This window comes from Moschus berezovskii, chromosome 1 (genome assembly GCF_049115385.1).
Source record: "Moschus berezovskii isolate FMDL1 chromosome 1, NW_MosBer_1.0, whole genome shotgun sequence".
Taxonomy (NCBI): Eukaryota; Metazoa; Chordata; class Mammalia; order Artiodactyla; family Moschidae; genus Moschus; species Moschus berezovskii.
Genome location: NC_142460.1, coordinates 41,814,937 through 41,833,308, shown reverse-complemented (window position 1 = coordinate 41,833,308; position 18,372 = coordinate 41,814,937). Strand labels below are relative to the sequence as shown.

Here is an 18,372-nt window from a genome sequence, read left to right as displayed (position 1 = left end):
GATACTGGGAAAGGTTGGGGGCGGGAGGAGAAGGGGACGACTGAGAATGAGATGGCTGGATGGCATCACCGACTCTGTGGACATGAGTTTGGGTGAACTCTGGGAGTTGGTGATGGACAGGGAGGCCTGGCGTGCTGTGATTCATGGGGTCGGGGAGAGTTGGACATGACTGAGTGACTGAACTGAACTGAACTGAACTAAACAATTTTCACCATAATAGCATTTTACAATAATAAGACTTGATGATATTCCACTTTTCTTTTAAAGAAAGAAAATTATTCCATATTGGCAAATATTAAACCCTTCTGTAGAAGATTCAAAACAAGTTAGCACTTTCTCTAATGTCTAAGAAAGAATTTTCTGTAGGTTTTTTCATTATAGAATCTTAGTTTTATCAAGACATTACGGTACATTTTAGATGAAGGGGAAATACTGGGGAAAATGGAAGGGCTCCCAGTATACCTGTGAATCCAACTACAAAGAATACTCTAATTTGCATAATCTTTCATGATATTTCTATTTTGTGCATCGGTTGCCTTTATGGATATAAAAGCACTCACCATCTTCTTCCCCAGCTCATGCTTTAAAGCAAGTCAGTGTAATCAACTCCAGAACTGTACTGAAAGACCAAATCCTGGTGCAAAATGATAGGTGAGTATTAGGACAATACTAGACTCTTGGGGATTTTAGACTAATAAATTACATTTTTAGCATTTAAAATGTATCCTATAAAAAGGATCTATATGTTATGATGGATATAAAATGTACTTAGTGGTTTCCAAATTTTTAACTATAAGTTACATGGTTGTGTCTAAGTTTTTAAGACACAACTTACCTTGGGAAACATAGTAAGTCTTAGTAATTTCTAGTCAAAGTCTACTATAAGAAATCTACTCTGATTTGTGCCTGTAGGTGCTAAAAATATCCCCCAAATGAATCTATTTAGAAAAACAAGAGGAAGGAAGGGAAGGAGAGAGGAAAGAATACAAGAAAGTGAAAGAGAAATAAAAATAATAAAACTCTGACTCTGATTGAATTGTTATACTTATTTTTCCTTTTTGTAAGTAACTAAAATGAGCAGTGATTGAAGCAAATTAACCTAATCAGCTATTTGCCCTAATTCTACCCCCAACAGTTGCAAAGAGGAGACTGGAAGAAAGAAATAAAGAATAGCAATGAGTCATTTAAAAATAAGCAGCTAGAATTACTAAAAGCTGCCTTGCGTCAAAGTTGCTAATGTTGAGCGCTGGAATGAACTGCAGAGAAATGAATACTTTAGGATATAATAGGTCAGAATTTTGTAGTTTCAACCTTGATTTGTTTTAAAGGATTGATAGTCCTATGAATGTGTGTTTGGTACAGATGCTGCAGATTGGAGCTTTGTGTGTATACCAGGTTTAGATGAGTAGGTAAGCTAAATTATTCCTCTTAGATCCTAAAGACCTTGGACTGCTTCTTTCTCTCTTTTTTTTTTTTTTTTTGGCTATGTATTGTCATGCAGTCTCATGACTTTAGTTACCTTTACTCCAAGTTTATATCTCCAGTCCATCTGTCCTCTGAACCCCAGGGGTGGACCCTCCTCTTTGACATCTAATCTCAGCTCATGGCAACACTGTTCTTCCAGTTACTTAGATAAAAATATCTTGCAATCACCCTTGACCTCTCTCTTATTCCACATCCAATCCATCATCAAATCCCCATTGGCTCTATCTTCAAAGTATATCGAATAACACAGAATTCAAACCTACTCATCAATTTCACAGCTACCCTTTTACCAAATCACTATTATTTCTCACTTGAATTATTGTAATCGTCTTCTTATGAGTCTTCCTGCCAACAGCCTGTCCCTGTACTGTCTGTTCACAGCATACATAAAGTTGTTCGTTTCACAGATATGAGTCAGATCATATGAGTCTTCTGTCCCAAATCTCCAAAGGTTCACATCTCAGAGTGAAATCCCAAGTCTTTACAAGGGTCTGTTAAGGGCTTCCCAGGTGGTGCTAGTGGTAAATAACCCACCAGTCAATGCAGGTATATGTAAGAGATGTGGGTTCCATCCTGGGTCAGGAAGATCCCCTGGAGGAGGGCATGGAAACCCACTGCAGTATTTTTTGCCTGGAGAATCCCACAGACAGAGGAGCTTGGCGGGCTATAGTCCACGGGGGTCACAAAGAGACAGACACAACTGAAGCAATTTAGCACCCTCATTGCTTAAAGACTTGGAGGACCTGAACCTGATTATCTTTCTGATCTCAGAACCTCCTAAAGCTCATTTCACTATTCTATTCCAGCAGCCCTGACTCTGCTATTCCTGGGCAATCAGACATGCTCCTTCCCTGGGATCCCACTGGTTGGGACATATTTCTCCCAGATATCCATATGGCTTATGCTCTTCTACCTTCTGCAAGTCTTTCCTCAAGTGTCACCTCACCAGTGAAGACTTGTTCAACCACCCTTTTTTATATCACAATATTTCCTATCCCTTCTGTGCTTTTTTTGCCCATAATTTTTATTAATTGCCTGCATTGTAGAAAATGTATTTGCTTGTATTTTGTCTTTCTCTTACCTCTAGGTTGTAAGCTTTATAGGTGTAGGAATTTTTGTCTTTTTGTTCTCTGTTCAGTTCAGTTCAGTTCAGTCGCTCAGTCGTGTCCGACTCTCCGCAACCCGTTACTGCCATCTAAATAACACATTTCAACTAAACACTCAATAGCTTGTAACCTGGTGTTCAATAAGCATTTTGAATGGATGAATAAATAGAGACTGAAAGAACACTCAGGGAACTTTAAACTATCATTTTATTTTTTCTTACCATTATAACAGTCTTTCATTTATATGAATGCGATTTTTAAGGGTCTCCAAGAAAAGCAAATCCACTGAAGCAGAAACACTGAAGCAGACTTTGAAATTTGTGTGCTGTGGCATTTGTACACATCTCTGAATCATAGTTTTCATTTGTGTATAGTCTCACCATATACTCAATAAGTAGCTTGCTTTAAAGCTTAAAAGTGAAAAAGTAATAATTATTGTTGTAAACATAATCATACCCTTTCCTCTATACTAAATCATTTTCCTTATTTATAAGTCATCTTTAGTTATATATAAATTGAACCTCTCAAAGTTTTGGTGGACCACTTTTGCAAAAGTTTTCCTTAAAAAAAGAACCCCAGTCCTTATAGACGTTTGTTTACAAATCTGGTTTCTAAACATTTATCATGTTATGGAGGCTCAAACAGAAACCAGCTAGCTGAAAGTTACTTCTTCAGTAAAGATCACATCAAAAAGATTACCTCAAATGGTACATTCATGTCAACACAGCCTGGCCTCAAACTTACTTTTTAATTACTGAAAGTAATGAAAAGTGATAAAAGTGTTATTGGAGGTTTCTGAATCCTCCATACCATTTTTATGTTGGCTGTGAGAGATCAGAGACTTTTCATTTCTCCAAAATATGTGCATTTCTTTACATACTTCCATGTATTTCCTAATTTATGACTTTCTATACTATCCCTAGTCTAGTTTTCATTTTTTAAATCTGCTTTACTTTTTGGTAAGATAACATTATATGGAGAAAATTTTCCTGACTTTCAACCTAACTTGTATTTCTTACTCAATTATTTCCAATTTGTGCAGAATTAAGAAAGACTAGAGATGGAAGATACAAGGAAGTATTAGCAACAACAAAGACTCTCTACAGTGGGATGTACTGAGATAGAACAATGAATCTTCCTTGTGGAAGGATTCTCAGGAAAACTGACTACCCATCAAGAGAAAAGGTGGAAAGGAATGTGGACCAAATCATGTTTGAGAGTCTCTCCCTTTGAAATTTAAGAATTAGAATTATTTTATGACAGTTTTGTTTTCAAATAGGGACTAAAATAATTGGAACTGTTTCAACATTTTATTCTTCATTTTGTGGTTTAATTTTGTATGGTATATATTAATTATTTTATTTCCTTAAAATCCTTATTACTATCTTCCCTGAATAAAATAAACCGGAAATGCTGTTTTAGTATCTAGACTGCCCCCTTCCGGCCTTCATGTCAGACTCTATTAATCACTTTAATCCTCCCATATATACTTCATACTTTACAACTGTATACTCAGTTCAGGGATAATGGTTTCAGTATGTTAATTTTTTATATTTTATACAAAAATATGCAGACAGGTATCGTGCCAACTTTCCCAAGGGTTTCTGAAGGACAGAACAAGACTCATTTTTAAAACTTCTCCACCAGCACAAAATATTTGCTCTTTGAAAATTCAAATAAAACCTGTTATTCACAACAAAATGCCCAGGATCAAATGCAGTATTTTTGTGGAAAAAGAATAAGTAACATTGTGAGAGCCACCCAGGCAAAGCAGTGCAGACTCGGCATAGCCGAAAAGTAAATTCATAAACTGATTAATTAGTTTAAAAAAGAATGTATTCTTTATTCATTAAAATGTATAACTTACATAACTATAAAGTTAATAAGAAAAAAAAAAAAGAATAAGTAACATTGTAGTTTGGAAAAACTGAAACTTTTTGTGTAGTGTTCATTAAATTATTGGTCTTTGTTAGTTATGTCTAATTAGCATGCTTTAATTCCCTTTTAACAGTTGGGTTTCATAGCATTTTATATCCCACTACATTAAGAATTAATTTTTTGGCTTGACACCAATGCTAAATTTGCTTATCCAAACAGAAGCCATGCCAAGGGCTTGAAGGATGATGACAGTAATTAACCTAAATCATATACCAGGAGCTATTCCAATGAAAGTGTCTGTTAAGTAGTGTATCTTTTTTTTGATGGTGAAACTGATCCGGCAAAGGGCATGTATTGTGACTTCCCACAGAATGTTTCTTGACAGAAATGCCAAAGATGGGCAGGGAAAAACTACTGAACTGATCAAATAGACATTTCTTATTCTGATAAACAGAATGGGAAGCATGGAGAAATGGGGGCCTGCATATACGTCAGCTCAGAATTTCTAGAGTTCAGTTTGACATTTCATATATCAAATGACTTAAACTTTAGCGTGTCTCATGCTCCTGTGTCCCTACAAGGGACCGTGAGAGATGTATAAACAGAAAGAGCATTATAGCAGTGATTAAGTAGGAAAAATCTGCAACAGGCGTAAGTTTTTAAGTCTTAATTTAGTAAAAATAAAACCTTATACTGTAAAATAATTAGTCTCCAATAAAAAAAATTTTTTTTTAAGTGGAAAAAAAAATAAAACCTTATGTTGCCATATGACAGAATACAATGTTATTATAGAATGGTATTTGAGGTTGATTATATTTGTTGTTGTTCAGTCACTCAGTCGTGTCTGACTCTTTGCGACCCCATGGAATACAGCACGCCAGGCTTCCCTGTCCTTCACCATCTCAAGGAGCTTGATTAAACTCATGTCCACTGAGTTGGTGATGCCATCCAATCATCTCATCCTCTGTCATCCCCTTCTACTCCTGCCTTCAATCTTTCCCAGCATCAAGGTCTTTTCTAATGAGTCAGCTCTTCACATCAGGTGGCCAAAGTATGGGAGCTTCAGCTTCAGTCCTTCCAATGAATATTCAGGGTTGATTTCCTTTAGGATTGACTGGTTTGATCTTCTTGCTGTCCAAGGGACTCTCAAGAGTCTTCTCCAATACCACAGTTCAAAACCATCAATATTTTTGCCCTCAGCCTTCTTCATGATCCAACTTTCACATCCATATATGACCACTGGAAAAACCATAGCTTTGACTGTACAGACCTTTGTTAGCAAAGGTCTGTACCGTCATACAAACGTCTCTGTGTTTTATATTGAGTTGCAAAGACCATGTGTACATTAAAAAGAAAAAGTAAGACTGGTTATGGAGCAACATTTGAATTATGACACCACAAATATTGGAGAAGGAAATAGCAACCCACTCCAGTGTTCTTTCCTGGAGAACCTCATTGACAGAGGAGCCTGGCAGGCTACTGGGGTCACAAAGAGTCGGACATGACTGAGAGACTCACACACACATACCACACATATAAAGACTCTAGCAGTACTCACAAGCACCTTAGCACCAGCTGTCTCTGGAATGTTAGCATCATGAGTATTTTTCATTGGCTTCTATTCCTCCTCTGTTTTCTTTCTTCTCTCTCCTCCTTTGTCCTTGTTCTTCTTTGAGCTATTCGGTATTTTCCAAATGTTTCTTCAGTAATACAATTCCAGAAGAATTGACAGCTCCTTGGTGATGGTTAGAAATGTGTCAAGATTGAGACAGAGGAAGTGTTTTGGCCAGAGTTAGCTTTAGAAGAGGTGAGAAATAACTGGTTCAGTGCAAGATGATTGAGATAAACAAGTAGAGATGAAGCAGATGGCAAGTAGGCCTTTTACTGTATGTATCTGGAGCTCAGAAAAGAGGTTTGAGAAATCCATTTGACAGTCACCCTCAGAGAAGAAGTTTATTGAAACTGGGGGTGGAGGATATTGCTCAGAAGAGGAGCATACAAAAGGAATAATGACTAGAGCTGAGTGTCATGAAATATAAACGTTGAAAGAAGACAGAGAAACTAATGGAAATCAAGACAGGTGGAAGAAAACACAAAGGTATGATTGTAAGGAAGTAAAAGGAAGTATATCTTAAACAAGGGGATGATCAATGATGTTAATTTCTATGAAGAGTTTAGGTGAGATAATTTTCAAAGTATCCCAAGAATACAACAAGGCCCAAATGATGGAAACCCTTTCAGTCAAGTGTTGGAAAGTTCAAGGAGAAAAAGAAGGTGGCTTGGCAGAAAAATATTTGGCTACAGAAGTAAGAGGGAAACTAACACAGGACTGAGGGTGGAATCATTTTTGTGGTGATGGTATTAATTATAAAATGAGAAAAATGTGTAGTTCTCTGTGGGCTGATGAAAAAGAGGTGCTTGAAAGGAAGTAGATGAAGATTTAAAAAGAGAGAACAATTGAGGGTCTTAAAATTTGCCTTACGATAAAATGATCCCTTGCATCATTCCTTTAAAGATAGGCTTCCAAAGGGGGAATCTTACAATCTGCATTTTTATCAAGCACTGTCAAGTGACTCATCAGCAGGAATGTATGGAAACAATTACTGTTAATAAGTGTATTTTGAGGAAATGGGCAGAATGTGATTCGGATCATAAGGTTATCCTTGGATCTGAGGAGAGAACTATCTTTGCTTTTTATAGGAGAGAGTCAGAAAAGGCATAGTGGAGATGAAGGTAAATGTAGAAGTGTGGCGACTGACTTCCCTGTCTGTGTTGACTTTCTCCATCACGGCGACTGACTTCCCTGTCTGTGTTGACTTTCTCCATCAGATAGGATTTGAAGGCCCCTTCTGAGAGATGCATGAATTTTTAGGTACTATGAAAACCCACATGGAAGAAGACACTAATTTATGGTGGAGCCAGTTTGCAGGGCTTTACGATCTTTTGAAGTAGCACTCCACAGATAGGGAGCAAGTATGATCAGCACTGACTTGTGAGTTCTAATGTTGAAGCTTAATAGAAGGAAAAGGAAAAGTATTAAAGTTTAGAATATAACCACCATTTGGATGAAATGTAATCATGGAGTACAGGCTGCATAATGAAAAGATTCAAGACAGGACATAGGTGTGCTTAGTCCTAAGAGTTTTCCTGAATGTAGGACAGTCGATTCTAAAACCAGAAAGACCCCAGGTAAACCAGGATCATTGATCATCCTAGGGAGCATGGATGATAGAAAGTTGCATTTTTAAACTGAGAGTCTTGATGGAATAAGAACCAAATATAGTGAGACTAACTGAATGTACAATTTAGAAATAGAAGAGGCTCCATTATGGCCAGAGGCTGGAATAATTAGAGTTGGGTTTTCAAGGGTGGATTAGTTCCAGGTAATAAGATTCATGGTTTATGGTCATGAAAGTTGATGGCCAATGTAGCATGCAGCTGACAGACTCTAAAAGTATGAAGGTCATGAAGTTGAGGAGAGATTGAGTTTAATACAGTTGTCCTTGTCAGCTGTGCCATCCTCCAGAATGGTGGCAGAACAAGGTGGCATGAATTAGCTTGATGCTAGTCTTCTGGTAGGACAGGAGGCAAGGACCTGAAGAGGCACAGATTATGGTCCAGCCAGATGGAATTACCTTAAACAATCTAGGAGTTTGGCTCAAGCTAGAAGGATAATTTTCTAGAAGAAACGGTGAAAAAAATCAGGCAATATGCCCTGGCTCTAAAATATGTGGGGTATGGAAGAATAAACAATTTCCCTTCCAGAAGATTAAAGAAATAAAGTTATTATCAAGGCAAGTCAGGTTGCTGTTAATGAAGCAGACAAATATGCAAAAAAAAAAAGGGATTGAGAATGTGTAACTTTTAAAAAATGTTTGGTTGATCTAAAAATTTAAAGGAGAAAAAGAACGTTGTCTTGCTTTATCAGGCCCTTATTGGATCAAAGAAAAAAGTTCTCAGTGAGAAAAGAAAAGGTTCCTGTTGGTCGGGTGAGTACCAGAATAACTAGTGTTATTTGTTACTAACCACTCCCATGTAAGTATTATTAACAAATACCATCTATTTTTTATTGAATTCAAAGGGAGTTGCTATATAATATTTTGAAGAAATTAAAGTAAATGAGCTATTGGACATTGAAAGTGAAAGTGAAGTTACTCAGTCGTGTCCGACTCTTTGAGACCCTGTGGACTGTAGCCCACGAGGCTTTTCCGTCCATGGGATTCTCCAGGCAATAGTACTGGAGTGGATTGCCATTTCCTTCTCCAGGAGATCTTCCTGACCCGGGGATCGAACCCGGGTCTCCCACATTGTAGACAGATGCTTTACCATCATTAGAGTGATGTTTAATTATTTAGGTATGTATATTTTGCTGTGTATATTCTTAATTACAAAAGATATTTACTGAATATATTTAGCTATGTATATTTCATTATGTATATTCTTGTTAGTGAAAAGTAACTAACATTATTTGAGCACTTATTTTTAAGCCTTCAGGACTGTGTAGGTACTTTGCTTGTACTTATAAGGTGGCTACTATTATTATTCCAATTTATAAATGAGTAATCTGAGGATTAGAGGAGTTAGTAACTTGAATCAAGGTCATAAAGCTTGGAATATATCACAGTAGGTTTAAATCTAGCTTTTAGTGTGACTTTTAATTACAGTAATTTATCATTTTTTGAAAACAATTTTGCTTTTAGGTGAAGTTTTCAGTCATTCTGAAGTATCTTCAAGCCTTCGGCTGGCTCTGGGTGTGGCTGAATGTGGCCGCTTGCCTGGGACAGAATTTGGTTAGAACTGGACAGAATCTCTGGCTTAGTACCTGGGCAAAAGAAGCAAAGCACATGAATGATTTCACAGAATGGAAGCAAATAAGAAGCAATAAATTAAGCATCTATGGATTACTGGGATTAATGCAAGGTTAAAAAAAAAAAGTCTAGCTTTTTTTTTTTCCAGTTGCTTTTCTTTTCTTTTTCTAACCTAACTGATCTGGATGCAAGCATAAGGCATGTTTGTTTTTTCTTTTTTTTTTTTTAATCTATGTCGTAATATTCAAATACTTTGGGATAATTTAAATACATTTATTTTTAATTCACCATATTTGAGAGAGTAAATAGAAACTTGTATGTGTCAACTCCATGACCCATACTAAAAAATTTGTCTCATTTAATTTTGCCAATAAGTATTTAGAAAGGTATCATTATCCCCATTTTACAGCTGAGAAAATGGAGGTTTATCTGTTAAGTCGTTCAGGATTCAAAGTCTTGACTACATGGCCATTCACCGTATGTGGGAGGCTTGTGACTGATGTGAACATCAGTTAAGTGAGTCTGTCAAAAACTGCATTGTAAGTAAAGTTTAATACTACATGGCAAGCAATATTTTATAAAATAGTAAAAGATGACACTGGGAGGATTTAGAGCAGGGGAAAGCTGTATTTGGTTGAGAGATTAAGATAATTCCCAAGGCATAGTTGGCATTTGAGACAACACTGAAAATATGGATTGAGTTTTGTCAGAGACCACAGAGAAGGGAAGGTGAGAGATGCAGAGAAAGATGTTCATAAAGATGAAAAGAAAAGGTGAGGGGGATATAGGCATAGCTGAGGATGCCAGTCTGAGTCATCTTCAGGTAAGTGATGGGGTAGTAGAGGAACTAGAGGTAAAAAGGTAGTTTAGAAATGTGTTCAAGATGATGGTTAGAAAGGCAAGTGGAAAACTTTGAGAATTGGAGGGAAAAAATGACAGAATTTGGAGTCATTTTTCAGAATATGAATAAACTTGGCATGATGAAAAAACAGATGGATTTTTATTGGAGGGACTAAAGTCAGAGACCAGGGAGAAGTTGGGATCGGTAGGGATAAAAATAATCAAGTACATTCAGGCATCTAGATGACAGATAATCTAGTACAAAAAGATCTCTCATCTGCTCGATCTCCTGGTCACCCAAAGCATCTAGTCCAGTGCTAACCAAAGGGCAGGGAATGGAATAAGGCTGAATAAAGTATGAGTGGAGGAAGGGTCAGAGAACTGCAATGGGGCTGGAGAAAAGGGATGGATAGGAAAGACATTGCGGTGAAAAGATATATAAGATTTGTTGTGGGTAAGAAGAGAGCATCACTTGAGATTCTGAAGTTCGAGTAATTGGGAAAACAGTGAAGACAAAAAAAAAGAAACCAGTAGAGAAGAGTCTTAAGTGATATAGAAATTATGAATTCAGTTTGGAACACATATAATGGGAAGTGTGGATATATTTTTCTGCTGTTTTTTCCCCCCAGTAAGCAAAGTAGATTCACACTGTCCTTCAGAGAAGTTAAGTGATATTGAAAGAGTAAGAAGAAAGATTCTCAAAAGTATAGTACTCAAAAGTACAGAACCTTTAAAGGAAACGTTTTTTAAATTAGAGACAATCTTTGTGTATATATAAGGAGAAAAGAGGATAACATGAAGGAGAGTGATAAAGTTAAATAAGAAATAACAAATCAGCTACATGGAAGTCTTGCTATCTAAGGATATGCATAAAGGAAAACAGAAAGAATACATGCTTTTGGTAACAGAAAATGAGGATAATATTTAAAAATATGTGACTCAAGGCCTTGCTTTGTTTTCTCCACTCCCATCTTATTTTTTATTATGTCACCATAACACTACCTATAAGTATCTCCATCAGAAGGTAAACAAATATTTTGAGGCAAATTTATGCTTGTTTTGTCATTCTGTTACACTCATTGGGAAAAGAGTTGTTATGTTAATAACTAAAATGAGATTCAGGGACTTAGAATGTGCTTGGTTCTAAACCAGTGAGCCAAGTTTATTGGCTCATGGTTTGCAACTCAATGAGGTGAAGGTAGATTTAGAGATATATCAATAGAATGCTGAGTAGCAAAAGAAATATCCCATATACATCTCTATACCTATGTCTATCATCATATATAGGAGAGTTAAACTCTTACCAACGTAGTGAGCTCATGTTGCAGTTTTAAGGGAGATTCAGTATCCTTTGGAAAATATTTTAAGTGACCAAATACTGTTATTTTCCTATACTAGGCAAGGTATGCAAGTTTAGTATTCAAAATTTTACTCATTTACTTTAACTGTCAGGAGGTATAAAAAGTATTTTGTAATGAAGGTAACAAATTATATACAATTTAATCAAAAATATTTTTTCATGACTGGATTTTTATTTTTTACATTTAAAAATTTAAAGTTTTGACTTATTATTAAATGTAATTATGTTATAAATTTTAAATTATTTCATAAAAAATGAAACTGTATAATTTCTGATTTTATTAGTGGTCCACAGCTGCATCCTCTGGAACTTGATCCAATCAAAAGCAGGCTGTATTCACTGATATCGTAAAAGCTTACATTAATTTTTGAGCTTTAAAGCATAAATAGCACTTTCACATGTTTCACAGAGGCCTGCTATGAATAATATAGAAGGCTAACATTCAAACAAAACTGGAGTACTGAAGCAGAAAATACTGCATCTATATTTTATAACAATAATAACGATCCTACCTTATCTTCTGAAAAAGAAATAGCCCTAAACATTTTATTTCTGGTTCTCAGCTATGTGCTGAATCTCTGCAACACTCTGGACATCCCTAATCTATTGTGTTATATGCCCCCTTGTTAGGAACTTCCTTTTCCAACCCAATGTGTAAAATATAGACACCTTATTTTCAAAGTGTAGTGTTTAAGGAGTACACTGCTACTTCCTGTTTGAGATGAATGAGTGGATCATTTACTTTACTTACCTCACAAAATTTCACTGAAATGACAGTGAATAAATCCAAAAGTAAAGGATTCAGGGAATTTCACAGTGATGAATTTCTACATAAGTGATTATACTGATAATCAAGGGTAGAAGAACCTGTAACCAGGAACAAATACTGGATGAAGCTGTAAAAGCACAGTAAGTGGTTCAGTCTATCCACTGGAGAAACAAAAGTACAGGGAGTAAGATTGAGCAGCGTAGAAATAATCAAAGTGGCTCACTAGAGCTTGGTTCTGGCCTGTCAGCCTCTCCTACAAGCTCAGCCCCACCCCCAGCGCTATCTGTGTATTGTTATATACCAACTGGCACAGTCGTAGTACAGTGAAAACTAGGAGCTGATGCTTAAAAAGAAAATAAAGGTTACTAGTGTGTGTGACATATACTAAAGACGGCCTCCTTATGTGGCTTTTGAAGAAGTTCCAGCCTGCATGTCTAAATCAGCATTTAAGACTTGCAGTGTCACACCCACTTACGTGGAACTTCCATTCAGAGGAGAGAAATGTTGGGGGAAATTAAGGTATACACTGGCAGAAGAAAGGCACACCAAGTACCTCTTGATTAACCATACATATCTTTTTCTTGCATGTTTAAACTGGTCATGATGGATGGTCATGCATTTTAATCAAGTGAACAGTATAAATAAGAGCTAACAAATAGAACAGTGGAACCAAGAAGTAAAATACTCATACTTGGTATATAAGAGAGGCTTAAAATATCTAATTAGTATCTTTAGATATTCAAATGGCAGAAGCAAAGCAAATGCAGAATATGCTGAAATAAGGTCAATCTAAGAGCGAGAAGGTTCTTAAAAAATTTAAAGAATTTAAAAAGATTGCACAAGTGTGAGAAGATAAATTGGAGGAGACAGTCCCAGATGTACAACATCAGAAACAGATGGCAAATGATAAAAAAGGAAAAATTAGAGTAATAATCCAGGATGTTGACTTTCAGTAAATGCAGATAGAAATTATCAAATATATAATATTTAACAACATTTTCTGTAATTGAAGAAAACTGAAGCCTGTCCCCACAAATGTTCCAGTTTAGAGCAGAAATACAGGAGGTTCCAAGATAGTAGTTTGTGTTGCAAGAAGAGGAGGCAAAAGAGAATAAAATAAATAATAGAATATCTGATGAGTTTGAATATATTCAAAAGAATTTTGCTATTGAATTGTTTGGGAATAGATGAGCTCTTGTTGCATAGAAAAATAGTGGTACAAGCATTGTAAATGTAGTGAACTTCATGGATATTATGTTTAGTAGTAATGTAAACCGGAGAAGGCAATGGCAAGCCACTCCAGTACTCTTGCCTGGAAAATCCCATGGATGGAGGAGCCTGGTAGGCTGCAGTCCGTGGGGTCGCTAAGGGTCGGACACGACTGAGCGACTTCACTTTCACTTTGACACATTGGAAAGGACATGGCAACCCACGCCAGTGTTCTTGCCTGGAGAATCCCAGGGACGGGGGAGCCTGGTGGGCTTCCGTCTGTGGGGTCGCACAGAGTCGGACACGACTGAAGTGACTTAGCAGCAGCAGCAGCAGTAATGTAAACACTGAATATTTGAGGGGGAAAAGGGCAACAACCTATTTTTAGAAGGGCTAGAAGAAAGTATGGGGGATTGAGGTAGTAAAATAATAGGAAATATCTAAGAGTAAGAAATTATTAAATAGTCGTGTGTGATGTTAATTAAAATATCAGAACTAGCTAAAATAATTTGAGGTGGTCAGGGTCACCTATTTTTGTTTTGCTTTGTTTTACACATTATACCTACAAGAATCATGTTGCCAACACAGTTTTATTAACAATTTTATATAGTAGAAATCAACAAAGTAATTGTGTATCCCAGAAGACTCAAAAGCAAATGTCTCAAATAACATGAAAGTTTATTGATGCCTCAAACGGAGAAGTCCAGGCACAAGTCTTTAAGCTCACTTGATCCAGGGGACTCAAACTAAGTATCCACTACTTTTTGTTTATCAGTTCTACACATTTTCCTCATTGGCTTAATCCTTAAGCTTCACATGGTGATGAAAATGTTATCTTCCAAAGAAATTCCCTCCATAGAAACCCAGGAAATTACTCTCCTTGAAGCAACTGAGTTACATATCCATCTTTGAATCAATCATTATAACCAAACATCTCTTCTTCCAACCTTAAAAGTTCCCCAAGTTGGCGATTCTTTGTCCTTGCATTTCTTCTTGCACAAATGGATAGCTCTTTTCTGAGCTTGCCTCTTTCTTGTTCTATTCAGTATTTTGTCAAACACAGCTCGCAACCATCCATAGATGCTGTTAACTGTTTTTTATCCTTTTCCACTAAAGCTGCATGTTGATTATATTTTCTGACTTTTTAGTTTGTCAAGAACAACCCTTCCACCAACCACGTCTCCGTAGCTTGACGGACCAAAAATGTTTATTCCTCACTCACACCACTTGTGCATTGTTGATCGGGAAGGGGATTTATCTGATTCTAGAGCCCAAGTTGAAAAAGCAACTCAACTATTATTTTTAAAAAAAACTTTGGCAGGCACTGTGCAAAGCAAATAGGAGCTTTAGCACATCTGACACCAACAATTAAATGCTCTAATCTGGAAGTACCATGTGTTGTTTCTCCCTCAATGTATTGTTCAGAACTATTTCTTTGGTCTCTCCAATCACAAGGGGACCACAAAGCACAATTCTACCATGGACCTCGAAGCTAGGAGAACTGAAACTAATTGCCTAGTAGCTCCAGTGACTACCATTGTCCCTCAGGACATTATAAAGTTAATAGGTTGCTAAAATTCTATCCAGCTGGTTGATCTCTTATCTTCAGAGCATTTCTCTAGAAGCTATGCTCAAAAATAAGAGAGCCCTGCTCTGATATCCCATTAGAGCATCTGTATTTATTTTCATTGTGCCATGTACATTTATACTTAGTTTGGTCCAGAGTTACACATTCTAAAGTTTGATACTTGAGTTTACCATTAAAAATAAATTCTATTATATGCAATTTCTTGAGTGTTAAAATTTGAAGTTTAAGCTGTTAACATGTCCCTGATAGCAATTTGTGTTTAGGTCTCTTTGTGTGCTCTGGAGCTTATGTAGTCACCAGGGGATCGTTGGCTGCCTCTCGAGTTTTGCATGCTCAGCTGCTGGACAATGTGCTGCATCTCCCACTCCAGTTTTTTGAAACCAATCCCATAGGCCAGGTCATCAATAGGTTCACCAAGGTAAGGAAACCCTATCTTATTAGATAGCATACGTAAATAAATGATGATCCACGTTTAGTACTTTATAATCTCATTTGTGAAAAGTATCATTCTCAAAAAATAAGATTATGTTCAGTGTAGATTTCATTGTTTAATTTCTAATTCTTGGGACATTCATAATTGATGTATAACAGAGTCACATCTCACACACGTAATTAAAACTCTTAAAAATTGTTGAAAGAATCCAAGAAGTGCAAGTGCTGTGGTGTCTATAGCTCCAATTCTTACACATATTTAGTTTGAGAATCAGTGGTTCAGACAGAGAAGGGGAAGAATTTATAAATCTATATTGAGATATCTGGATTTTAAGCATTGTACCTTTTAAAAAAAATATCTTTCTATCTTTCTTTATGTGGCTGCATTGGGTCTAAGTCGCATTGTACAAGATTTTTCATTGCAGCCCACAGTCTCTCTAGTTGTGGCAAGTGGGCTCCCTAGTTACAGCACACGGGCTTATTTGCTCCATGGCATGTGGGATCTTAGTTCCCTGAACAGGGATTGAACCCACATCCCCTGCATTGCAAAGTGAATTCTTAAGCACTGGACCACCAGGAAAATCCCTAAGCATGCTTAGAGACTCTAAAAAAAATCTTTTTAAAAAACCTTTTAAAAAAACTATCAACTCACTAGTAACAATTGAGGAATGGCTGGAGGTTCCCAGAATGTCTCTGCTTACATACAGGGTTTTACCCCTTGTGTTTACAGCTGAGTGCTTTTAATTGTATTGTCCAGTAAAGTATTATGCAAACCACATAGGTAATTTAAAATTTTCTAGTAGCAACAATAGAAAATTAAAAAGAAACAGTTGAAATTATTATTTATAATAGTATATCTTAATGTGTAGAGTACTGACACACAATATCTGAATATCTGAAACATTAAAGCGTAATAAATGTAAAAATAGTAATTGCATATTTTGATTTTTTTATTCTTACAAAATCTTCAGAATCCAATTTGTGTTATAGACTTCGGTTATATCTCAATTTGCAGTAGCCACATTTCAAGTACTCAATAGCCATGTATTTGCTAGTGGCTCCTGTATTAGACTGTGCATAGCCATAACTTTAAAATATGGCAGCTGTATAAGTCAAGTGTCATGGAGTTATGATTGGGAAATGCAGATTGCTTGATCATAGACATCTTGGACTATAAAACCTTCTTAATTATTATAACTGAAAAATATGTGGGGGTGAGTTGAGGAGGGCAAAAATCATTTAAGATTCAGATTTTCACTTCTGGGTAAATGTTTTTATTTTTACATGAATGATATATGTCTTCTTCCCCTCATTTTAAACCATGAAAAGTTAAAAATAAAGTGATCTGATGTCAAATTTTTCAGGACATGTTTATAATTGATATGCGTTTCCATTACTACATACGGACCTGGGTGAACTGTACACTGGATGTTATTGGAACAGTTTTGGTCATTGTGGGAGCTTTACCACTCTTCATTCTGGGCGTTATTCCCTTGGTTTTCCTCTATTTCACTATACAGGTAATTCATGGATTTTTATGTTTTAATAACTTCCAAGTTCACAGTCAAATACTAGTTGGGCTTCCCTAATGGCTGAGATGGTTAGGAATCCGAGGAAGAAGGGAAAGGCAGAGGATTGGGGAGGAAGTCTTGGACTGCAGAACAGCTTCATAAGAGGTTTGGTTGAATGAATGGAAAGTCCACAACCAGTGCTGCCCATTGATATTCCCAGGTGACCTCTGGATGAGTCTGTTTGAACACCGCTTCCATGCTGAGTCATTTCCGGGACCACCTGAGGGAAAAATGGCCTCCATTCTAAAATAGGAGTGGATTTGGAAAGGCAGCAGCCATGCTGTCAGTCCGCGATGTGCCTTGCAACAAAAGAACTGAGTTGTGCATTTTTATGGCCACAACAAAACCTAGGTGTTATTTACATTTTAGCAGAAAGTCAATTTGCCTGAAGATTCAAGAGAAAAACAAATATTCCCTTTTGCCCTGTTACCTTGCTATCAAGAAACTATTGCAAGAAGTACTAAACAGATCTCTCATGATAGGTGTGCACCTTTATATTCTAATTAAAATGTAGTCAGCCAATTTGAATTCCAAGATAATGTCACTGGGAGGCTATAGTGTAAAAACAAAATTTAACACTTGTTTAAATTAAATATAATAGTATTTTGAGGCTTTTTATATGAAAGGATGCAGTTCTTATAGTTTAATGTTTTCTCAAAATCCAAATTTTAAAATTCTTACTGGAGTTCAGTTTGTCCAAACCAAGATGTTAATCATTTGCTCATTTCTACATATCTACTATCATTATTATTTCCTGTTTCTTATGATGCCCCTCTTCTCTCTGCCACCTGGATCTTACTTACCCTTTATGCATAGATTATATTCTATTTTCTGTGTGAAGCATTCTCTACCAAAATAGTGCAAAGATATGACTTATGAAGGTATTATAGACTTATTATACTATATTTGGAGAAGGAAACGGTAACCCACTCCAGTATTCTAGCCTGGAGAATCCCATGGACGGAGAAGACTGGTAGGCTACAGTCCACAGGGTCGCAAAGAGTCGGACACGACTGAGTGACGGAACGGAACGGATACTATATTATTACATAATATTATTATATTATGCTATATTATTTTGCAGGCTGTTTTATTTTTTAGTAGACCTAAAATTGTTTCCTCAATAAGATTGTAAGTTCTCTAGGACAGGCACTATGTCTTATAGTTTAAAAAAATAACCAAAAAATTGATGAATAATGTTGAGAATCAATTGTATCTGCTTAAAAAAGCAAAAACAACAAAGCATATCACAACTGAAAATTTTGTGGTTGGTACACTATAATAGGGTGACTAGGAATGGAAAAGAGTCTACATGTTTTGTGAAGG

The 18,372-nt window shown here is 36.3% G+C and overlaps 1 protein-coding gene across 3 annotated transcripts in view; it reads left to right on the top strand.

Moving 5' to 3' along the window:
- The window catches only part of LOC129549989 (ATP-binding cassette sub-family C member 1-like), a 108,897-nt gene that overhangs the window by 72,961 nt on the left and 17,564 nt on the right, over positions 1-18,372 (top strand). For 2 of the 3 annotated variants that reach the window (XM_088836137.1, XM_055417513.2), the window contains 5 exons: positions 576-651; positions 8,398-8,458; positions 9,170-9,389; positions 15,307-15,461; positions 16,840-16,995. In XM_088836137.1, the coding sequence (XP_088692263.1) occupies positions 576-651; positions 8,398-8,458; positions 9,170-9,389; positions 15,307-15,461; positions 16,840-16,995 (668 nt within the window). Of the gene's footprint in view, positions 1-575; positions 652-8,397; positions 8,459-9,169; positions 9,390-9,686; positions 9,789-15,306; positions 15,462-16,839; positions 16,996-18,372 lie in introns of all 3 variants that reach the window. The other variant, XM_088836141.1, reaches the window with a different exon arrangement.